General features: G+C 39.9%; 2 protein-coding genes across 6 annotated transcripts in view; both read right to left on the reverse strand.

The window, feature by feature from the left end:
* Positions 1-2395: 2395 nt before the first annotated feature.
* On the reverse strand, positions 2396-11656 carry mybl2a (v-myb avian myeloblastosis viral oncogene homolog-like 2a). 4 transcript variants are annotated; one of them, XM_012877286.3, is made up of 13 exons: positions 11533-11656; positions 11331-11452; positions 8343-8445; positions 8168-8239; positions 7960-8052; positions 7332-7552; positions 6646-6766; positions 6443-6499; positions 6092-6345; positions 5300-6002; positions 4844-5086; positions 3483-3683; positions 2396-3295 (listed from the first exon to the last, which is right to left on the reverse strand). In XM_012877286.3, exons 3-13 carry the CDS (start codon positions 8442-8444, stop codon positions 2678-2680), a joined length of 2685 nt encoding a protein of 894 aa, XP_012732740.2. In that variant the 5' UTR covers position 8445; positions 11331-11452; positions 11533-11656; the 3' UTR covers positions 2396-2677. The 4 variants fall into 4 exon arrangements, with proteins under 4 accessions (XP_012732740.2, XP_012732739.2, XP_021179571.2 ...); XM_012877285.3 differs by having other exon boundaries at positions 11331-11601; XM_021323896.2 differs by lacking the exons at positions 11331-11452; positions 11533-11656 and adding an exon at positions 10763-10878.
* Positions 11657-18196: 6540 nt separating this feature from the next.
* Positions 18197-24309, reverse strand: part of sgk2a (serum/glucocorticoid regulated kinase 2a) — a 35896-nt gene continuing 29783 nt past the window's right edge. For both annotated transcript variants that reach the window (XM_036135692.1, XM_012877253.3), the window contains exons 6-13: positions 23797-23928; positions 23229-23341; positions 23106-23142; positions 22935-23021; positions 22643-22738; positions 21964-22119; positions 21635-21724; positions 18197-19676 (exon numbers count right to left, since the gene is read on the reverse strand). In XM_036135692.1, the coding sequence (XP_035991585.1) occupies positions 19521-19676; positions 21635-21724; positions 21964-22119; positions 22643-22738; positions 22935-23021; positions 23106-23142; positions 23229-23341; positions 23797-23928 (867 nt within the window). In that variant the 3' untranslated portion in view covers positions 18197-19520. The remainder of the gene's footprint in view (positions 19677-21634; positions 21725-21963; positions 22120-22642; positions 22739-22934; positions 23022-23105; positions 23143-23228; positions 23342-23796; positions 23929-24309) is intronic.

A 24309-nucleotide genomic window follows, 5' to 3' on the forward strand; every position in this document is an offset into this window, starting at 1 on the left:
GAGCTGGACTATATAGAAAAACAGCCTATCCATAAAGTAGAAATAACATTGATCCATAATAAAAAAATTCTAAACATACTTTAAGTGCAGCCCTGACCATTTTATGCTGTTGATTAGTGATCCATTCTTAAATAAAGGACACAGAATTTAAACACAACCTTTTATTCAAACAACTTTTTACCAAACTGTAAAACAGGTGTTCTCTGAACTCTTTGAAGGGGGCGGAGCTTTCCAGGGTCTGTGATTGTGATTGGTTGGATGTAATGACTGTAGTATTAACCTACATTATAGGCTAGAATGCAAAAGGAAGGAAAACTTGTTCTATTGAACTTTTTATTTACCCTTTTTTTACTATTGCACCACACGTCTACCCATCGACTTATATTGTTATTGAATTATTGTCCAGCCCAGCTCCATGTATGCTTGTATAAATTTATTACAACGCTACATCATAATTTCATTGAGGGACGACAGATGTATAGCTCATTTATAAAGTATAAGACTATAACAAAGTACTTACAGGCAGTGTTCCCTCTAAGCTGCGCACGTAATCGTGCACAGCAAATTTATGCTGCGCAGAAAATAAAATCCAAGCTGAATTGTAAACAAAATAATAATAAACCAAGTTATTTTATACCATTTTGCAACTCTGGTGAGACGGTGTTCCACGGTCTGTGAGCAGCAGTGCTGATCTGAGCGCGCCGGTGATGGATGGGTAGGGCAGATGCTTTATAGTTGGGCAGGTTGCGATGTGCGTCTCTGTTCTGGACTCGATTAAAGAAAAAAAGCCCTGATCAAAGGATTGCAGATAACGTGATTCACCATGGCAACGGCAGGAATAAGAAGCATCAAAGTGGCATTTCCCTCAAGTGGAATTAGAAATCTTTAAAGAAGGCATATGGAGAATATTAAACCATAAGAAACAATGCTGTTGCTGCAGAAAGAGCAAGTTGGCAGCAGAGAATATTATGAGAATTATTTGATGGAGAATTACAGCTATTTTCTTACATCTAACTCATTCAACACAAAAAGGAGTTGGGGGGGGGGGGGGCGCATTTCTTAGGAAAGGCATTGAAAGGACGGGGCAGCAAATGATGATCAAGTATGAAAATACAGTTTAATCAGGTAAGGTTAAGTCATACGTTTTTTTATGTTTAAAAGTACTCAACTAATGCATTAATTGTCTATATTCAATATATGCAATCAATGATGGAACGGTGTGAGTTATTGAATAACTGAGATATTCATCTTTTGGCAAACATTGTTCACCCATCCTTCTAAAAATGAGTTGACATTAATTGTCTTGTGTTTAATTTGTGCCAACCTCACTTTATATTAATCATACAGGCTATATGTATATTTCCAGCTGAAGTAAAGGTAGTGTTATTTAAGTGAAGAAATGTGCCGTTGGGGGGAAAATAAGTGAATGGAAACTAAAATATATGAATAGAAAGGTAAAGCTGGAAGTGCCAAAATTTGACACAGAATAAATTATTGCTTTCATTCTGTAAAGTTCTGTTATTAATCTTGTGGGTCTCTGATTGTAAAAACCTTTAAACTATAACTGAGTGCAACAGTAACATTCCTGACAGTACGACATACAGCTGCCTCTGAAAGATTTTCTGCGTCTCCTACGTTATTAAAAAGCTGCTTTTTGCATAAAAACAAAGAGCAGCACAAAGAAATTGTTCAGAACTGAGAGTGTTTCCTCTTTGTGTTAGAAAAGCGATGTGTGAGTCAGAATATTGAAATAAATCATCTGACGATCCCAAAGCGCTTTATACTGGTCAGTCATTCATGCACACATTCACACCCTGACGGTGGTGAGCTACATTGTAGCCACAGCTGCCCTGGAACAGACTGACAGAAGAGAGGCTGCACACAGAACTACATGTTGGTGCTAAGTCTTAATGCAGAAAATGTAAATAATTTAATGGTAATAAAATGGGAACTGAACGATGTGCACATCTCTCAGTTCTTCCTTAGCAGGAAGCCTACTCTGAAATAAAAAGATGCTGTACAGCTCCAAGATTTGTGTCTTTTTCATGTAATTGGGCTAAATCAGTTTTAAATGAAGTAATATAAAAGAAATTATGCTGTAACTTGCTTCTTTTAGTTAACCATGTAGCTTGATATAACCTCAGGTTTTGGACAGGTGTAATGTAGCCTCAGTGTGCATGTGTGATGTTGCTCACAGAGGTCAAGTGATCGCACAGGGAGTCTGTATGTTTGCTCAGACACGTGAAAAATTAGGTCTAATACATTTATTTTATTACACCAGTCTATGTTTTGACTGGATATTGCAGAACAGCTATTGTTTACTTGTCTCGTTCCAAAGGAGAAAACTTAAAATGCTGCTTTCTTTAACATGTTTCATTTAGGGTTTTTTTTTTTTATAAAACCCCGAGAAATGTTTTATTTGAACTAAATCTGCTTCATATAGTGGTTTCTGGTTCACATAAATCAATTTTATTTAAGATATAAATAGGGCTACTGAATAGTATGCCATGTGCATCAAAAATACAGACCTCAACAATGACAACTAACAATAAAAAAAAAAAAAACTATTGCATTTTACTAATAACCTTACAGTAACTAAACAAAAGCAGCTTACTGAGACGAGGCGACTTGGTGGATTTCAGTGTAAATTATGTGGACAAAAAAATCCGCCCAAACCTCACTTCCCCTTCGAGTGTCTGGGAACGCCACTGACCCGATTAACCGTCCTGGCCTTGATGGAGTTCTTGTACAGCAGCAGTCGCTCAGTGGTGTGAGACGCCAGGCGGTTCCTCTTGGCTCTCACGATGCAAGCGGCCATCGGATAAAGCCTGTCGAAGCCCCCGGAGGAGGCGGGGGCCGCCAGCAGCTTCTTGGCGATGTCCTGCAGCTGGGGGAACTGAGAGGCCGACTTCCAGTACAGGAGGCTGGAGCCGCTTTCGCACATGGGCTCAGACAGGTACAAATCCAGCTCCGAAATCCTCATCGTCTTAGCGGGAGGCTGCAGGTAGTTGAAGATGGACTTGCGCTTGAGGTCGTTATCGCTGACTCCATCACAGTTGTCATCTGAGCTGCACCCAGACCCATTTGTTGAAGCTTTAGCGTCAGCTCGGCTTTCTTCCGACCCGCCTTGCTTCTCAGTCGGCTGATCGCTTGTCTGCTCCTTGGTTTCCTTCACGGAGACGGCCGCTGACGGGCTCTTGCTCTCTAACAACGATGCTAAGATTCTGTGAGCCTCTGACTTTGAAGGAGGCGTTAGGAACTCTGTTTGGCCGTAAGGGGAGGCGTCAGAAAATGGCTGAAACGATACAAAAAGATGAAGCCGGGTTGAGTTTGCTGTTTGATGTAGAATAGCATCAATTTGCTTAAAGGAACCACTATTATACTCACAGCACTAAAGGCATTAATTTCATCACACTTTACTCATCCCAGGTCCTAAAATGGTAAACATCACTGCTGCTACGTATTCTGAACAAAACGAGTACCTGCAGTTTCATCCTGGGGTCCAGCACAGTGGCAAGTATAATCTCCCTCTGGTGAATCAGAGACTGGAAATGCGTATAGAGGCCGGTCCGCAGGGCCTTGCAGAAGTGGGTGTAGTTGGTCACTCGGCTCTCCAACGTCTTATCGAGGCCGATGAGGGAGGGGATGATGAAAGAGAAGGTCACTCCGTTTCCTTGCAGCACCTAAGTTAAAAAAGGAGAAGAGAGGCTGCTCAGAGTTTCCCGATAAAGCTGGATGAGCGTTTTCTCATCCTGTGATGTTACGACCACAAACGGCAACGTCCTTCAGCTGACAGACCACCGCAAAATTTCCCAACAACGCCTGTGTTAGTGTTATACTTCATGTGTTAAAATGGGCCAAAGTCCAGACCTACCACTGAGAACCTGGGACTAAACCGTAAAGATGAACAAGCAAACTACCGTGGAGCTTCTGAACACAAAATGAACGCGTTTAAACAGGCCGTTGGGATTTTGAATGCTTTTATTCAGAAACATACTTCCCCCAGAGAAAAATGCTGGAGACCTAAATGATCTGACCATAAACCCGCCAAAACATACAGAGCACATTACCAGAGTAATAAAACTGTTATTACAGCTTTTCCTGAAGAGTTGGTCACATAATGACAACAGTAAGAACAATGAACACGGTCCCTCTGGGACACCCGCCTGTTTGACATGATGGAGACGACAGAGGTGTGTTTACAGGGTGCTTGCTCTTTTTCCAAATTAAAATTCCAGACTTTTTCCAGACTTTTTTAAAACTGATTTTTTTTTCCCAAGACCTTAACTTTATGTACTTGTATACTTGTGTGCCTACTGCCTACTTCATTGGTTGAGATTGTACAAACTGTTTATTAGAAATGTTAATTTTTATAGGCTAGTATTCAATGAACAAATGCATTATTCACAGTAGATTATGCTTTTACTGATGAAAACGTTTCAAAACATGAAAATCACAAGTACATGAATTTCACATCAAACAAGTGTTTGATTCCATTAGGCTAATACAGTATGTGACCAGTTAGTAAAATTATAGTTTTATAGCCTACCTTCCTATTTCTCATTTCACAATGCCTTTGAGCATACTGTAAAATTCTACCACACATTTTTTTCCCATTCTTTATTAAGACTTTCACACAAAATTCAAGACTTTTCAAAGTCTGGAAAACATTGTTTCAAAATTCCATACTTAAGACTTTCAAGACTTGCGCAAGCACCCTGGTTTATTATACCAAATAATCTGTTTTACATTTTCGAATGGGCAACCAGGGTCCAAATATGACTTAAAGAAAGACATCATGTTACCGCTTCACAAGTATCATAAGTGGAACCCAAATAATCACCTGCAAAGCTTCCTCAAAGGGCTCAAGGAGACCCAGAATATCAACCACTTGCTCCCTCTTCACCATGATGAGCGGGGGGGCGCTGGCTGCGTCTGTGGCCTCTATGCGGGCCTGGGCCAGGAGAGTCATGACGATGCTCCAGGTGGTCTCATGGACCATCCGCCGTAGGGACAGCATCATGGAGTTCCAGCGACAGTTAGTGGAGGAGGGGCACAGCGACACGTTGCCCTCCTTCATTAAAAGCTGGGGAGAAAAGCAGAGGAGCCGGTTTATTACAGGAAAACGACTCGCCCTATAATCAGACGAGCAAAAATGTCCACCCTTCGTTTTGATGTGTAGCAGAGGCAGATAAGCTGGAATAAAGGTTTGTTTGTGTGACTTATGAACTGTATCCATTATCAGTGACGATTCAAGCTCCATTAGTCACATTTTCCATCATTATGAAACTTCTCCTACCTCGCTCCAGTAGGCACTGCCCCTGAAGAAGGAGACCACGTTGTGGATCTGTGACAGCAGGTTCTCCACCACCCGGGAGTTTTTCAGGGCGTCCCTGATCACAGTCTGTAAAGTCCTGGCGACACACGTGCTCCTCGTCCCGATCTGCAGCTCTGAAAACGGCGACGCCGGCGCCGACATCTGGTCTGACAGAAAGGCCAGGATGTCGTCTCCGTCTGGCTCTCCCCTGTTGGACGAGCACACTATCCTGTAGTCGCAGAACAAGTTGTTCCCGGCTAGGACTTCTTTGGCCTGGTTGGCCACCACGTAGCCGATGTGGCGAGGGAATATGCCGTAGCTCAGCAGGACGCCCTCGAGCTCCCCGGCCACAGCGGCGCTGAGGTTTTTGTGGTTGAGGTGGCGGAAGGCGACGACAGGACGGCGGATCTGCCAGGACTCGCTGACAAAGTGGAGCTGGACGACGAGGACAGGATCGTCCACTTGTCCGGACTGATCCCCTGCCCACAGGTCACAGGTGACGTGAATGGCGCTTTCACCATTCTTGGCTTTGGCCAGGGAGAGCTTGAGGTCGCGGATGAGCTGAGGCTTGATCGTTCTTTCCACAGCCTCATAGAGCTGAACGCCGATGATGCGCTGGGTCAGCTTGCTGTATTCTGGGCAGACGGTACCCATGAATGACCTGAAGCCTGCCCCTTCAACAAAGCTACGGGTACAAAGCAGGAAAAAAAGTTTCACAAAAGAATATATTAATGGAATTGAATCCAACGTTAGGTCATGAGCAGGGCAGGTCACCTGAGTGGCAGCATGTCCTCAGCGATCATCCTCAGAGCTGCCTCGCCAAACCTTTTCTGGTCCACGTGTGTGGCTGAGGGTGCGACAACAGAGCAGGGGCTGGAGCTGGAGCTGCGGGGCAGAGACGGACTGGGGGAGGACACGTCTCGTCGTGACGCCGAAGTGGGTTGAGTCTGAGCTGCTGCCTTAGGTTTGGCTTTCTCAGGCTCCTTCTGCTGCTTCGGAGCATCTATGTTCTCTGTCCCCGCTTTGATCTGAAGACGAGCAACAACTTAAACAGGAGGTACAAACCGAACGTGTACAACTTTAAATTTTTTTCATATAAAAAAACCCGTTTGAACCAAAACGTACCACGAGTTCAGGCGTCACTGGATCAGCATCTATGACAACGTCGCATTTGAAGTCCACCTAGATGATCCACGATAGATCGACAGTAACGGAGACGTCAGACACAAACGTCATACTGATCACAGGACTATTAGAAAAGCCCCACATTTCACATTCATTGTCAAACGTAATAACTTTTACAAAACGCTAATCCCAAAGTGCTTTACCTCTCCGTCCAAAAACTCCTGAATGTCAATGGAAATGGTTTCAGCGATTCCTTTGAGAAAGCCCATCTCTACTTTACGTTTGATGGTGGCGTTCCAGCGATTCTTGATCGAGTTTTCAGATCTGTTGGAGATTTCCAAATATTCAATAATATAAATTAGCTTCCGAGTCTTCTTTAGTAAAAAAAAAAAAAGCAACAAAAATGAGAACTACTAACTTAGGGCTGGGCGATATGGCTTAAAAATAAAATCTCTGATTTTACTTTACCAAATCTGATTAATCGATTTCTTTTTTCCTCCTTTTCTTTTTATAAAAAGAAATGAAAAAAATTAATTTAAAAACTTGCTTTTAAGAGCAGGCTTCACATCACTTGTGTAACTTCAAACTAAGGTCAAAAAAAAAAGTAAATGAGTAAATTAAAATGCCTCGCATTACGGTAAAAAAAAGGTTTCCTTTTACACTATTTTGACAATATATTTTCCTAAACATATATTCAGCATTGCGTGCTGATCTTTTCACGGAAGCCTTATGATTAATTTGGAAAAATAAAAACAGATTTTCCAAAAATTTATTCTTAAAAAAATGTAAACTTGAATTAATCGATTAAATCGATTTATCGCCTAGCCCTATACTAACTTTACAGCTGAGTCACAACGTAGGTCTGAAGCCGTTACCAGCATGGACTCACCGTCCAGGGAGCAGCTTGGAAATCTCAGCCCACCGGTCACCCAGAACACAGTGGGCTTTGTAGATGATGAGGTCTTCTTCCTCGGTCCAGGCACCCTTGGAAACTACCGGGTCGAGGTGGTTGATCCAGCGATCACGACACTGTTTCCCCAACCTGCCGTTTAGTTGCTTGGCAACGGCTGCCCAGTTTTTAGTGCCGTACCTATGAACCAGCTCTACTATCTGCAAGAGATGAACACAAATGAGAAAAGGCTTTTCTGATTTGGGCCTTATCTGAAATCTTTCAGCAAATTAAGATAATCATTAAAAAGAAACAATAAGCGAAATTTCCTTATTTGGATAGAAAGAACTAAAAAAATAGTGACGTGAAGAACTAAAGGTAACATTTCAGTAATATTCCTCTTGTTTCCATACCCGGCTGGACCATGTGTCTAAACGTGTATGTGTATGTGAACAGCTGCCGCTCAGGACACGAGCATAAGCGTTTGTCAGTGGCATTCTCTCTCAGGGCAATATTTATGTAATTCGCCCCTCATTTCAGCATTTGCACGCGCACCCTCCCTAACAGTGCGGTTATTCCACAGAGCAGATGTCCAAGTCAAGCTGGCAACAAAGTTCAGTTTTCCCACCTTTTGATCCTCATCTTTGGACCACGGTTCCTTCAATGATTCGGGATCCAGATGCTTCTTCCAGCGAAGAATACACTGCAGTTCTGTTCGACCCTGTCAGGAAAAACAGGAAATGTTTGGGAATTTGCAACATTACAAAACGCGACTGACATAAGACGTAATTAAATGCAATCTCTTTTCTACTGATTCTGTGTCTGGAAGCACTTACTGGCAAAAAACTAGCAATGGTTTTCCAGTCCTTTTTTCCAAAGTTAGTAACGAGGATTTTGAGGTTTTCATCCTGCATATCAGGAGAGAGAAACCATTTCAGAGAGAATATGTTATCTCATTGTACTGACAATAAAACGGATCTTTATACCAACAACATGTATCTATCTGTTTACCTCCTCTTGGGTCCATTTTATTTTACACTCAACGTCTGTCTTCTTTTCCAACCTATCCAAACTAGTCACAACAGATGACTTACAATCACCCTCTTCTTCCATTCTGCGAACACACAGAAAACAAATAAAATAATTATAAGAAGCAATGTGTCAAAACAAGGCACACATTTTATGACTGGCATGCAGCTGATTATTTTAAAACTTTAACTACACACAATTTCATTCCATCCACTTTGATGGTGGCATCAACCTCTCTGTCACAGATGTAAAAACGTCTCTGGCATAGGGCTGGGCGACAATTCATTAAAATATATATCGATCGATAGACGTATATTGATAAAAGGAAAAAAAGGGTCAATAAAAAGTTCAATAGAATAACAGTTGTTCTTCCTTTTGCTTTCCAGCTTATTATGTAGGTTAGTATTGCAGTCATTACATCCTCCCAACCAATCACAAATGCAGACCAAGGAACCAAGCCCCGCCCCTTTCAAAGAGATCAAAGAGCATGCATTCTTTCTTGTTTTCTAATAAGTTTTGGTAAAAATTGGCATCAAATGGGAAGCTGGAATCGAACCCACAACCTTCTAACTGCCAGGCAACCTCTCAACCCATCAAGCCACAGTCACAAGTAGCAGCTGTCCCCTGTGGCTCTATGCTCTTTCGTGAGGAGTGAATGGTGCTTGTCAAGATGTGATGCAATCTGCTGGGTGTCCTTAGATTGGAAACTTTTTGACTAATCTGTATAATCTGATTGAATTTGACTTTGGAAAGTGCCTTGAGATGACATGTGTCACGAATTGCCGCTATATAAATAAAACTGAACTGAATCGAATTGATTATACGCAAGAAAACATCATTGTTATCATTTAGCACCATGATTCTTTGTAAATACCAAACTACCAAGACGGATAAACTGTTAGGTACATGAGAACAAACCGATTGTTCACAGGACTGTAATCAGATTAATGGACGAAATGGAACATAATAAAAAAGGGAAAAAAACAAAAGAATAGGAGCTGGCCCGGAGTTGTTGTTTCACCCCCTTCATTCTGAACGCTTTTATACGCTTTTTGTATTGTCTGATTTTGGCAACCGGAAATTTTTAAAAAACCTTATTGAGCAAAAAAATATAATATCTACTTTACAGATGCCAGCTTCTATCTGCGTGCACGCAGAATGTAACTTTACATCAATGTTGTCACTAATTTTAGCTAGTATCCGAGTAAGGGCAGCTAGCAATAGGGCTCGGGATCCGCGTTGCATTGTGGGACGTGGCGGCCATATTGACAGCAACGCAACGTTAAAATACCTCTGACATAACGTTGTTGAACGAAGAGACATAGAAGTAGAGTTGAGAAAGAATAGATATAAAAAATATGTTAAAATCCCGAAAAGGATCTGAAATTTACCGGGACACATTAAATAGAGAAATCAGGGACCAGTATGTTGACAAAATCAGCATTATTATGGAGCGCCGACGACCACTTGTTGCCACTGTTTTGCATATCAGACGTCTTCGGCTACTTTGTTTGCGGTGTGAGCGCCTATACTTCAGAACAGTTCCAAAGCTACAAGTCCTTGGAGTCTCATGTGCAGTTCATGAATGGATGGGTTCAGGAGCGGCAGATCATAAAGCCAGCAAACAGTGGGAACACAGTAATCCGTATAAAAGGTAAGCTGTGCTCAGACGGGCTCTGGCACCTGCTAACCGTCAGTGCTAACAACCACTCACGCATGTAATGTACTTTTAACGAGCTGCTATGTGTTTCAAAGGTGTAGTTAGTAACGTTAACTGCCAGCCCTCCCTAAACCCTCCGGGTTTCTCACGTATTTGAGCCTTTTCCCGCTGCCGTTTTATTATTTATGTGCATGTATGTGGTGTGCGGCTGAAGGAAAGAAACAATGTAGGCTATAAAATAAAACCGTGCATCTTTAACTTACCAGAATGAAAATGGAGGGAACACACTCTCATTGACATCGGGATACTGTGGAAAGTTATGATCGGTAGTCTTAAAGCCGCGATCCAAGCGAGCCGACAACTCCATTGCGCTTGCTGTCTCTCCCGTGGTTGCGCCTCCAGGCAGGAAAGCGGTGGAAAGTTAACCCATTTTCTATGTTTTTCCCATGGCGATCATGTGTTGCGCTGTTACAGCCCACAACACAGCAACGGTTTACCATAGTTGAAATCAAGTTACGGTAAAATTAATCAAATTAAAACACGGCTGAGAGAGGGAGTACAGTATGCGGTAGTCATAGGCAGTAGTCTGAGTAGCGGGGGCGGAGCCGCGGAGGCTTTCAATATGGCGGCCACACAAAGTAATACGTCATGACGACCAAGCCCTATTAGCCAAGTAGCAAATAATACATTCGGTAAAACGGCGACTTCGCATTAAAAATAAGATAACGAAAACCTAACTTACCCCCCGAAGGAATACGCTGCGTGGTTCGTATAACAAAACGCGTGGTGAACATTAATCGCAAAACGAAGAAAACTTACGCTCCAGCTTCGCAGTAATTTTGTTGCTAGAGCGACACACCGACACTCGGTAGCGACGTTAGCTGAAAAAGTAGAGCGCCCCCAGCGGCACACCATCGTTACTGCAACTAGCCAGCGCGCTACTCGCTTTATGTGCCTAAAGTTTAGGGGTATTTAGTCTCGGCTTTCAAATATAGAGTGCGCGCATGACTTTAGGGGGAGAGCATGGTTCTATTTGTGTGTATTAAGATTATAGCTGCCAGGAAAAACATCCGTGTTCAACATAAACAGCTTTCTACCATGACACAACAGAGCCACCGCCGATTTCACTGGACGTGCCGTGGTGGGAGAAAACAAAACACTCGCGTTCCTGGACGAAACGAGGCGGCAGTCACTCCAGTTACCAATGAACAGACGAGGGGGTCATAACAATGCGCGTGGAAAACGCTAACAGCCACACATTTAGCTTTAAAACAGTGTATATCAACACGGATGAGAGTCCTCACACTTACCCGCGCGACTTTTTCCCCCCGTGTGCTGTATGTAGTCCCTGCTGCTGCTGTTTTAGCTGCACTTTGGAGGAGTTGAGCGCAGATGCACCGCAAAACCTCACAGAAAGTGAGGAGCAGTGCGACTGTGAATGGCAAATGGAAAGTGTATCAGTGAACTGAAACACAGAAGTGAGAAGCAGCCTTAAACGAGAGGAAGATTTACCCGCGAGTGGAAATGAAAGGTCTGTTCAAGAGCACTGCTGCTGCACGGCTAACACAGGCACCGTCCGGAAACAACCCACGTGACCCACACGGCTCCGCATTCATGCTAGCGGCTAACGTTTGCTGAAGGGGTGCTCTGAATGTTAGGGATTTCACTTTTAAACGATGTAAAGAATGTTTTAAAATGGACAATTTCATTTAAAAGTGTTGCAATATTCAGTCTTGTGCAATTTTAGTATGACATTTAAATCGAATAACATGTTTTTTTTAATTACTGCAGTGTTAAATTTCTTTGCAAGCTACATTGAGCAGCTAAGCTAGCTCAGTAGAAGCTCAGCACTAAGCTTTTCCAGTTAAAAGTATTGGTGCATAATTTAATAAATACATAATACACAGAAATAAAAATGTGATACAATGCATTATAATTACTAATGAATCCAATACCTTTTCAGCGCTTTTCAGTAACAAAAGGAAAAACACTTTCAAGAGTGTTTAGTCATCGTGTATAATAACATTTTGGTGAGACACTAGCTAAGAATACACATAACAGATACAAATCAAAATGTCTATGGAAAAATAGAACAAGCATGAATAGAGAATACCTTAAAAATGCAAAAACAAAAAATAACCATATTTAAAGAAGCTCTATTGCAGAAGCGAAGACTTTTCAGAAGAGGAAACATACAGTGCAATTAATAATAGATAAGGCATATTCAGATGAAAATTAAATGTTCAAGTTAAACGTACCAGTGAACACTCCATGAGGAGCTAAAAAAGTGTGCAAATAGTCCTTAGCATCTGAAGTGTTCAAATCAAAATAGACAAATAGCAATTTACAGAACAATGTGGAAAAAACAGTGTAATTTGCATGAATGTCCAAACACATGAGAACATGAGAAGCTCAAATGTGTGCAACTAGACAAGAGCATGTGAAGCAGTGTAAAAGCTCTTTACTGGTTGCCAATAGTCATTTTATATGTCCTAATTTGGAGTTTCTTATCATGCAATGACTTAGTGTAGATGCTATAATGTAAAAGAAGATGCCATTGTATAAATGTAGTCCAGGCTATTTGCATGGTACATCCATTTCAAGTGTTAAATTTAGCAAACATTCAAGGAAAATCCCATAAAAGTCTTGCACAGTATAGCCCAACTTCAACATTAAGGGAACGTTTTGGGAAGATTACAGATTGTCAACCCTTAAGGGATTATTCCCACAACATTCCCTGAAGATAACCAGGAACGTTCCAAAAAGGTTATCTGTAGGTTGTTGTTTTTTCACAGAGCCCTTCTGGGTTTCTGGAGGATATCAAAAAATATTAAAAAAAGGTTTACATGTAATCATCTAAGTCCTTCAAAACACAGGGATCCAAATGTACAAACAAATGTTTGTCTATGTTCACACATACACTGTAAATATCCACACATCTGAGTTAATGTTTGTGCATTACTAGTTAATTAGTTAATTGAACAGCAGCACTTCTGCAGTAACAAATATTCTATTAACTATATTGTCCACCTTTCACAATGACAATTCTTTTTCAGCATATACTGCTGTAGCGTTATCCTGGCGTGCGTTTGAACCATGTTGATTCCATTTTTGTGGTCATGTGATGTTTTTACTTTTGGGCTGCTGGACCAGATCACCATATCAGGACCACATGGGGGGACCAAATGGTCCTGATATGTTGATCTGATGTACTGTTTGACCTCGTTGTCTATTGGTGTTGTCTCCCTCCCCTCTGTTGTTTACCAATGTTTTTCACTAATTGCCCATTTGTGCTGTTTTCCACTCCCAATACACTGTGTCGTTTCGCTGTACTAAACTGTTATGTTCTGTTGTTACAGTGCCAATTTAGACGATAAGCCCACATTTTCCCTTAAAAATAGCAATATTAAACTGGTTTGAAATCTACTAAAGATGGGTTTGAAATATTGGTCCAGCTTAGTAAGACAATAGTTACTGGTGTAACAAGGTAAGGTCATCTGAAGATAAAAACATGAGCAAAGACTTGCCGAAAAAACTAGAAGCTTTAAAATCACAAAAGTTTAGTGTTTCTTATTTGCTCAGCCTTGTAAATAAATAAAGCATTATCTGAGAGTCACTAGATTCAATAAATTGGAAACCAACTATTTTTTTAAATTATTGTGACCAAGGTCATAAGGTTTACACAGCATCCATTTTTATTTGACTTTAAGCCCTATCTTATTTTGTATCATTTTAAGGCAAATTATACATATAATTTCTCCCTATAGTTTTCAGCTATAGTTTAGGTTGTGACCAACGAGCTAAACTATAGCTGATGACTAGACAAATAAGGCTCACCCATTTTTATTAGTTTCCTCTTTTATATTTAAGGAAAATTTTAGATTTCTCTCTAACTGCTCACCAAATTGTCTCAGAGAGGTGACACAATACAAGGTGAGCTCAAAAAGTTTTAACATGGTTGAACAGCGCATCGGGACAGCATAAGTTCAGAGCAATAAAGAAAAAAACTTAACTGACAATCATGTGTTTTTTCGGCTCATTTAAATGGGCAATGAAGACAAATGTAGTTGTCTAACTGCAGAAGCACTGCTGTTAGTAACATAAACATACACAAATAAATCCTGTTAAGTGGACATGCACAGTGCATGTATGAAGATAAAATTCTTCAGTTAATTTGGAACCACATACAGGAGTCTTGAAACGTCCAATTTTAACATACAAAGCCTTATATTACATTTACTTAGATTGTAAAATTGTTTATGCGTAGCTTTTTTCATCCCCTATTCTCCCCTCCTGCATTCAGTCGCTTCACGTGTTGTAGTTCACGGTGTGATCAGTTTTAGGATCTTTTGGGTAGCTAGTGGCGTTGACAGTGTTATATAAAGTACTAAATTCTCGGAATCAAGTAAAATTAAAGTTACCTCTCCAAAATATGACTTTGGTAAAAGTCCAAGTCACTGACTGAAATGTTACTTGAGTCTTTAAAGTCTTAAAGTATCTGAAATATCTTGTACTTAAGTATGAAAATTACTGTAAAATATATGTACTCAAGTAATGTAATAAAAAGTATAAGTAAGAAGTAAAACAAAGCAAATGCAGTTTGAATGACATTTTTAGATTTTGGTAAACTTTGAAAGTCAAATTCACTTGAAATAATATAAACAGCCAAGTGCAGGAGAAATTTAGACTAAGTTTAGACTGAAAATACAACCTTTTTGTAAACTTTCAGTTTTCCTTCTTCAAGTAAGGTCAGTGCTATGCACTTTAAAATTGTACACAACCAAGTGCAGGCAAAATTTAGACCAGGAGGTGTTTACTAAGAACATGGTTAAGTGATAAACCAGGCTTAGTTAACCTACAGGATGTGGTAAACCTGCTTATAGATACACCTGCAGGTTATCATTTAGTTAAGAAAATTAGGACTCTCTGCTATTAGATGCTTTACCTATACCACAAGGTTAATTTAACCTGCTTTATTACTGAACCAGCTTCTTGTCCTGTTGGTGGTGATGAACAAGCCCAGGCAAGTCCCGACTTTGTTGCAGTCAATCAGTAGGTGGGGTCAAAACACTTGTGGGCGTGAGTCTCTCTCTCTTTGTAACGAGTAACTAAACCAAACATTGAAAATGTATTGGAGTAAAAGTATGCAATTAAGTTCAGAAATATAGTAAAGTAAAAGTAAAAGTTATCAAAAAAATTTATACTCGAAAAAAGTATAAAGTAGTCCAAAATATACTTAAGTACAGTAGTGAGTATTTTTTACTTTGTTACTATACAACACTGGGCGTTGACAGCGGCCACACAGGAAATAGCCACAAAGAGGAGGGCCTAAGACATGCAGCAAGGGCCCCAAGCTCAGGAATCGAACCCCTGACCTGACTGCTGCATTTAGGACCATAGTTTTCAATTCAATTTTATCTATATAGCGCCAATTCATGAAACATGTCATCTCGAGGCACTTTACAAAGTCAAAATCAATCATATTATACAGATTGGTCAAAAATTCCTATATAAGGGAACCAGTTGATTGCATCAAAGACAAGCAGCATTCACTCCTGGAGAAGCGTAGAGCCACATGGAGAGTCGTCTGCATTGTCCATGGCTTTGCTGCAATCCCTCATACTGAGCAAGCATGAAGCGACAGTGGAAAGAAAAAACACCCATTAACGGGAAGGAAAAGCTCCAGCAGAACCAGGCTCAGTATGAACGGTCATCTGCCTCGACCGACTGGTGGTTACAGAAGACAGAACAGAGACACAACAAGACAGACAAAAAAGCACAGAAGCACACATTGATCCAGGAATCTGTTCTACATTAGATGGTAGTAGCGGGTGATCTGTCTTCTCTGGATGATGTCTCAGATAACAGAACGCCTGACCAGATAGTTGACACACATGTGGCGCCCGCACCACCACCAAACCATAAACCACTCCAGGGTTATTCTTTTCACGTTGCGAGCAAACCTCACGTCCCATACTGCAGAGTGCTTTCACCTACATATGGTAAAATGAAATCTAGGCTATGTTACAGTTGCAAAATGGTGAAAACAAACTTATGACTGTAATCCTGGCACCTTATCCCAAAAGTTGCAGTAGTAGTACATCTGCTAGGTCATTAAGTAACAAGCTTGCCATGCAAATACTAAGCGGCCCACAAATAAATATTGTCCCTTTTTAGTGAAACACAGTAAAAAAGAAAAGAAAATCTGGCACAAAGGTCATTTTTGTAAACTGGTGTAGCTTTTTTCATTTTCTTTCCTTCTTATTTCAAAATGTTTCTTCACCATGTGGAAACTTCTGCAATGATTGTAGGAAATACAGAAGGCTCTGCAGCATTAGAAGCATTTCACTCTTATTTTCTTTTCAAATTATTTCACCCACTTCTCTTCAGAGGTGATGTTAGCTGAACTTTTGGTTAAACTGTACCGATTTTATGCTTTATGGCATAATTAAATTCTCTACCGAACCAGGTGGGTCCAGAAGAAGAGCACCCTATAAAACGCTTTCATCTGATGGTCTGTTCAGACTAGACTTAGAGGAAGGGGTAAGACTTTTTAGAAACCCTTTTAAAGTTAAGTGCAATCGGTGAGTTGAGTCAAAGCCAGGGTCCAATTTAACATGACATCTTGATCATTTATCTTGCTGCTGGCTCATAATATTGAGCCTTTTTCACAATCAAAAATTCTGCAACCATGCATTTTTCTCCAGTTCTTGGATTTCAAGGTTAGCAGCACAACACCGACGTGGACACGTGGCTCCCCTGTCCTGCATCAGCAGCGTGCATTTTGCTTTGTAGTGTGCAAGGTAAAGTGGCAAACTGTTGTGCTTCAGCTTGGTTATTTAAACAAAATTGTATTCTTTGAATATTGTGATTTGGTGAAAACAAAATCCTCACTTTTTAAAAAATAATTTAATATTGATTGCTTTTCATCACCATTGATGTTATTAAAAACTGCGATTTCCCCGAGCAGAAGATCAGTCCTGCAGGCATCTGATGATGACCTTAAATAAAAGATGCAGAAACAAGCTAACCTTACAGGAAGCATGCTAATTAGTCTGTATGGGGCTCCTGCTCAGAAAACAAAAGCAGGTAAAAGCAAACTAAAATGAAAGAATTCAACCGGGCCCAAAATAAAACGTCTTAACAGACCCTCTGACCAGAGGGTTGGGGTGCTTTTATGGTGCATTCAAGTACATCAGATACACTGGATTGTATAAATAACAAAAACAACTCCAAAGTGATCTAAACTTTTTTTATTCTGAAATGTTTGTTAAAGTCCTATTAAGATTTCCTGAACAAAAACACTGGATACATTCAAATGGTTTTATGGTTGGAAAATCCATCCATCCAGTATAAATAAAAGCTTATTCTTTACTAACAATAATAATAAAAAAAAATCAAACCAAACCAAGTCAGTTCTACTTTGGCCACTATTTGAATTTTTATTATATACAAATAGAGTATATCACACAAACAGGTTTTATTGCGTCAACAGATATAGTGCACACGAGTTCACATGGAAACGTCAAGGCGTTTACCTTAATCTAGATGTTTTGTAGAGAGAGAACTAGACACCACCAGATGGTTGGGCAACACAAAGCGGTGGGTTTTCAGCTTCCTCCATGTCCTACGCTTCATACTCAGTCACCGTGATGGAGAGAGTTGATCCTTTATAGTCCTGCTCCTGTTAATGCTCCAAGCGTTTTCCACTTTGTGAGAGGGGACTGTCGGTACGGCATTTGTCTTTAATTGTCAGCCCCTGTTAGCTCCTTCATTCGTTGTGGCCGAGAAACTAACTTAAGGAAATCAAGAAAGAAGTGTTGCGAACACTTTTTTTTTTTTTTTTTTTTGAGAAGATGAGTTTGTACACAGGCTTTCTTCCATTCAGCTCTCGTTGTCTTGTCCCCCTCCCCGAAAGCAGAGAAGACCTAAATTGCTGTTTTTGTTGCCTTTCGATTTGAAATTGCAACCAAAAACCGCACATTGTGCCATTGTTAAGACATCTACTGATAAGTGTCAAGAATGCACTCTGGGTATGAACAGCATGGCACCCAGTCTTCGTTCAATATCACAGAATGCATGGCTAGGCTAAGGTATTGTAATGGAAACCTCTGTAGGTGAAATAGTTGTTAAATGCATGAGATTTGAACTGTCTTTTACAAATAAGAGTCTCCAAGAACACAACAAAAATATATTTAAGGGCTAAAAAAAGCAGATTTTGCATGACCAGTTATGCATGTGAATATTTAACACTTTAAAGGAGGTAATTAACGAGTGTTTACTTTGTTGTGCTAACATAGGGGTTCACAGAAAAACACCTCACATGTGAATTTAAATACAGTTGTTTTATATTACAAACAGGAATTTTTTTTTTATCTGACCAGGAGCAATACATTATATCCAAGACCTAGCACCAATTATCACTAAAATAGTTATGGCAGAAGCATTTCACAGTTTACGTTGCCACAGTAATTTCAACACATTTACATAAGGATATAGCAAGGCAGTTACCGTACATTTACAGAAGCTGGATACAGTGATGTCATAGAAAATGTGTACATTTCTCAGGAGTTACAATGCATAAATATAGATTCTGCATAACAATCAACCTTAATGGTGATACTACGGTGTAGATGACTGCTTCATAGAGTAGGTTTTAACAGCAGTACCTCGTTCGCAAATTAATGTAGACAATCAAGCCTGTGCACATGCAAGGTCACTGCTGTCATGACGGTTACCCGTTGTTCGTACCAGCTACACTAATCACAGTGTAAAGGAAAACCTTTTGTTTTTGTTCAAACATGTCTTTGTAGTTATTATAAAAAAACAAGCAGCCTTACACTTGCTACATAATAACTCTGTCCAAGCTGATTTATTTTCACTGTTCATTCGCAATCTTTGTTTTTGTACAGTAACTAGAGCAAACCCTAGCAACCGACTTGAGAAAACTGCGGCTGTGCAGGATTTTTAGCTTTGTTCCACTGTGCTATTAGCCCATTTACCCGTTAAAAAACAAAATCATACAATTTACAAAAATATAAAAGCATATTAACAAACCAATTCAGCCCGCCAGTCTACGCAGCAATGAGATGTAAAATATACAAGTACGACACAAACTAAGACACTGCAGTTGAAGCTTAAAAACAGTTTACCTTCTTTTTTGATCTTCTGATTTTACTTGTTTACATGATTCATTCTTACTTTTGTCCTTATATCCGTTCAGAGGTGCAGGACATACTTTATACCAAAACATCTTAAAAAAAACAACAACAAATCATTGGTCTAAACCTTTTCCTCAGGTGTTCCTTATGCTTCTTCAAATGAAATGAACAAAGGCTCATTTGCTATCCACACACTTTGAACGTCTCCATTTCCTCTGAGCTATGCCAGAAGAGACTCTGTTACATTTGGGAGATTAAACACAGAAGAGTGATGGTCCCATTTTTTGACAGAACCTATAATTTTTCATTGTTATTTCAGACAGTTTGAACCTTTTTGTCTCACAAGAAACTGTCCTCTGTGCCGACGAAGGAGAACCCGTTGAAAGCGTTGTTGGAGCTGGTGCTGGCATTAAAATCGGGGGTCCGACTCACCGAGTTGGGAACCATTTCCCTGGTGAACTCCGGATCGATGTGTTGAGTGTCTGCTGGGCCTCTCTGAAAGACAGTTGCATTTTATCTGACCATTGTTTGCTTACTTGCCAACAGTTGCTTTTGTTCTTTGTTTTTGTTTTTTTGTTTTTTGTATTTTGCATGACAACATTCAAAAAATAAAGTTTGTACATACTTATGAATTATTTATTTATTTATTTTTTAGATTTAGTCTTTTTTGTCACAAAATATTTTAGATCCAATAATTTAGTATTGGAAAAAAATAACCTGAGAAAAGACAGTTTGTGGTTTCAGAAAAAAAGAATCCAAATGAACCGGGCCTTTTGAAAAGATATAATTAATGAATAGTAAAATCAATTTTAATTTTAGGAGAACTTGAAGTTGCCTGAGACCTCTCACAAAGCAACATATCCTAACTCAATCTAAAGAAATTCAAGACCAGATGAGGAACAAAGTATAGATCCATCAGTCTGGAGAGGGTTACAGTGACAACAAAGGATGAAACACGGACCAGTGGTGACACAGGAGTGGCCAGCCTACAAAAGATACTCTGAGAGCACACCAACAAGTCATCCAGGAGGTCAAAAAACAACCTGGGACAACATTTAAAGCACTACAGGCCTAAGTTTCGTCTGTCAGGATCATGATGATTCAACAACAAGAGCAAGACTGGGCAAATATAAGACCCAGGGTTCAGCTCCAAGATCGGAATCGCCAGTGACCGAAAAGAGCACAAAGGCCCATTTCACATTTGCTGTAAAACATCAGGATGACCCCAAAGAAATTTGGTCAAATGTTCTGCAGACTGAGAAGACAATAGTGGAAATTCTTGGAGTTTCAATAAAAGAACGTCATACTAACAGTGTAACATGGAGGTGGTAGCTTGATGGTCTAGGGCTGCTTTAAGCACATCAGAATGTCCCCTCTGAATACTCAGCATAACAAAAGGAAGTCTTTGGGTTGGTCTAGTCAAAGTTTCAAATCAATGGAGATGTCGTAACATGACCTTATACATGTTGTTGATGCTTAAAACTATCCAGTTCGACAGAATTAAAACATTTATGAAAATAAAAAAAAATCTCCAAAAGTTTATGATGTGGCAGAGTGCCACCTTGAGGTCAACAGGCAACAAAACAACCACTCCATTTAAGAGCTTTTAAAACATTTAAGGCAGGGGACAAACATTTCATCAAGATTGTCAGGTTAAAAGTACTAGAGAGCCAGAAAATATAGTTCAATAAAACATTAAAATTAACAAAAAAATGATGTTGTGAAATTTTTTCACCTGCTCCACAAAATATGAGCATTTTTTAATTAAACAAATTAACAAGATTTTCTGTCAGAAAGGGATGTGTAATCGTAGATCCAAACATAAAAAGGGTTTGCACATTAACCTGAATAAAAGATGGTCATCCAGTTTGCAAATTATTTTGGCCTTGATTGGGGGGAAAAATTGTCTATTCTCAGCAATTAGAACCGGATTTGGGTCAGTCTTTCCTTGAAAACATTTGGTGTGTTTAATAAATTAATTAAAATCAGATTCTGGTGCACAAAAGTCTGCATTTGAGTAAAAGTCATTGGATAGATATGGTCCTACTTACTATGAAATTCAACAGAATGTAAAAAGTGTGGTTAAGAAAAGGCAAATACATTGTACTGCACCTAACAACTCTAAACGAATTTGAACTTGTCTGTAATATTTTGCCCTAATTCAAAAGAAAATGTCTGCAACCAGCTGTGCTGGTGGGGTAAATCATTCTTTAATTGCAGTTTTGGGGCCACACAAAATCAGACCAAGGGCCACAATTTTGACACCCATAATTTGAGGCTTTTCGATAAATCTATCATGGCTGCCAATAACTGTGAAGGCTGCTGTGTCTTTAAAATATAATGGATAGCAATGTTAAGATGTTTGATTATCGGTCTAGGAGTTTGCTAGAAGAAGGAAACAGACATTTATGAATCATTTAAGCAGCTTACAAAGACATAGCTGAACAACCTACCACATTTGGGTTGTAAGGAGGAGTGATCCTCTTGTGATAAAGGTCATCCCAGTTGATTGGAGCAAAGAAGGGGTGGTTCTTTATTTCTAACTGCAAAAAAAAGGTTGTTAGCTTACATTTATTTTCGAATATTTATTTTTCTTCATTAGAATCAATTCACTTGAATAAATGTATCAGGCGTTAAAAGCCTTCATGACGTTATTTTTCATTTTTCTTCTAAAAGGAATAACTCCAGCCATATCAGCCACGGCTGGTACTTAATTAATGTAATATTTATCATAAATCTTCTCACAAAATCCTGTCGATTTTTAGGTCAAGCTAACACTCACAAAGTCAGCAATGGCTCCGAGACGTCTGTGTGGGTCTTTCTGTAGAAGACCGTTCAGCAGAGAGCAGACGACCTCAGATTTCCCTGGATGGAGCAGCAGCGGCTTGTGGAGGATCCCGTCGTACATTTCCCCAACATCCCGGCTGTAGAACGGAGGCTAAGGTGGAGGAAGAGCTACGATGAATATATGTATGTATATTTATATATATATATATATATATATATATATATATATATATATATATATATATATATATATATATATATATATATATATATAAGTCGGCTCAAAATGTAAACATATAAGAAAATGCAGATAAGCCACAATAACAGAAATCTTTTCTCCAGATCACAGTTCAGATGCAGAAATAAATAAAAATTGTTCATAATATACATGTTGCAAGCAAAGGGGTTCAGCGGTGATGCAGTTGGGAGGAGATAAATAAGGTGAAATGATAAAATGAGATGAATGATAAATGATGGAAGAGAACTAAGAACTATTTTCTTGTGTAAAATTAGTGAACAGTTTGCATTCTGTGAGGTGGGGGACTGAACAGAGGAATACATTTTTTGTACGAGCGAGCAAGCAGGAGTTGGATGCTATTGTCAAACAGATTTGGCAAAAAAACTTCAGTTTCTAAATGTTCTGGATCACAGACTGGCCACACGGGAACACGTACCAGGCTATAGATCATCTCATAAAGAACTGCTCCCAGACACCACCAGTCCACCGTCCTGTCGTATGGTTCCTTACGTAGAATCTCCGGTGCCAAGTACTTCAGACAAAGAGAATATATATCCATCACCAAGTAAAGATATTTATAAAAGGAAAGAAAGACAGCTGGCTTCTTCCACTATTACACAATTGTCAGTAATAAAAATGACATGTTTTAAAAGGAGGATCTTGCCAGGTCGCCTGCATTTGTCCCCCAACGTAATAAAATGATAACATTTTATGTACTTGCCACTCACTTCTGGGGTGCCACAGAAAGTGGAGGTGGTTCCCTCTGGCTCTACGCCCTCTTTGCACAGGCCAAAATCTGTCAGCACCACGTGACCCTGCAGACACGGGACACATGCAATCCCACGCCGTACTGAATGTGAAATTCAAAGGAAGGGAGGGAGGGTTTTTCAGTGGCTTACCTCAGAGTCTAAAAGGATATTCTCTGGTTTTAAATCTCTGCCAGGAACAAGAGCAAAACGCGTGGTTATCGACGGTTTACATTTCGAGTCGACTAAGAAGCGAACACGTCTGACATATCCGACCTGTAGACAATATTGAGAGAGTGAAGGTAGCCGATAGCGCTCGCCACTTCAGCGGCGTAGAACCTCGCCCTGGGCTCCGAGAAACATCTCTCCCTCTGGAGGTGGAAGAAGAGCTGCGGAGGAAATGAAATCAGAACTACGTGACGCAAAGGGAGCAAAGACGGTCGAGTGGTGTAGGAGGAAAAGAGGGAAATTCATCTTTTAAAATAGTAATAGTGCGACACTAAAAAAAACAACAGCAACGCGACACTTAGAGGACGAACAGCTGATATGAGGGTAACATTTTAAGCATGTTGTCTAAAATGCTATTTAAATACAAGGGTTAAAATAAAAAAAATAAAAAGAACAATGAGCAAAATAAAAGTAAAAGCTGAGGTACTGTTAAATGAAAATTTGCAATGAATTAAAAACAGAATATTGAGGGTTTCCTGCTATACAATTGAATCAGCATTCAAAAACTAGACGTTCATGTTTAGGACACCAGTGTCTGTCCGGGTTCTGTATTAAGTTTAGTGTGGAAAAAAAAGATTTTCTGTCATGTCGTTGCGTTTCACTGTCAAACACGTACCTCTCCTCCGTTTACATAATCAAGCACAAAGTAGAGTTTCTCTGCGGTCTGAAAGGAGTAGTGGAGCCGAACCAGAAATGGGTGTTTCAGGCTCTTCAGGAGCACATTTCTCTCCGCCATGATGTTCTTTTGCTAAAAGAGGAGAACAAAATGAACATCTTGTATGATACCGAAATAACTGTAGTAGTTTGACTTTATGCTCACAAAATACTGTACAATGAGATGACAAAGAGAGATGAGGTCAGGTGGCTGGTTTGCCCTGGATGACGGAGCGGATGTTTCTAAGTGTGACCTGCATCTCGTGAAGCTGTTGACGCTTCATGTTCTATGACACGGTTCACAACTCGGCCTCGCTGTTCTATAAAATGCAAAGTCACCTGTCTTTTTCCTGTTTCTCTTACTGTGCTGTATACTGTAACTAACATGTTATGGGGACACAGCAAACATGGCCATCTTAGTAGTGTTTAGCTGCGTCGTTTTCCTGGACAGGTTAGTCTTTAACCGATTACCGAC

This window comes from Fundulus heteroclitus, chromosome 1 (assembly GCF_011125445.2).
Source record: "Fundulus heteroclitus isolate FHET01 chromosome 1, MU-UCD_Fhet_4.1, whole genome shotgun sequence".
Classification (NCBI taxonomy): Eukaryota; Metazoa; Chordata; class Actinopteri; order Cyprinodontiformes; family Fundulidae; genus Fundulus; species Fundulus heteroclitus.

What these genes read in the sequence shown, in the direction of transcription:
- mybl2a (XM_012877286.3), bottom strand. Translation starts at nt 8,444, where the DNA reads ATGGAAGAAGAGGGTGATTGTAAGTCATCTGTTGTGACTAGTTTGGAT. An exon ending in CCATTGCTAGTTTTTTGCCA is followed by an intron (nt 8,053 to 8,167) that starts GTAAGTGCTTCC and finishes TTTTCCTGACAG; the next exon opens with GGTCGAACAGAACTGCAGTG. An exon ending in ACCCCAGGATGAAACTGCAG is followed by an intron (nt 3,296 to 3,482) that starts GTACTCGTTTTG and finishes GTATCGTTTCAG; the next exon opens with CCATTTTCTGACGCCTCCCC.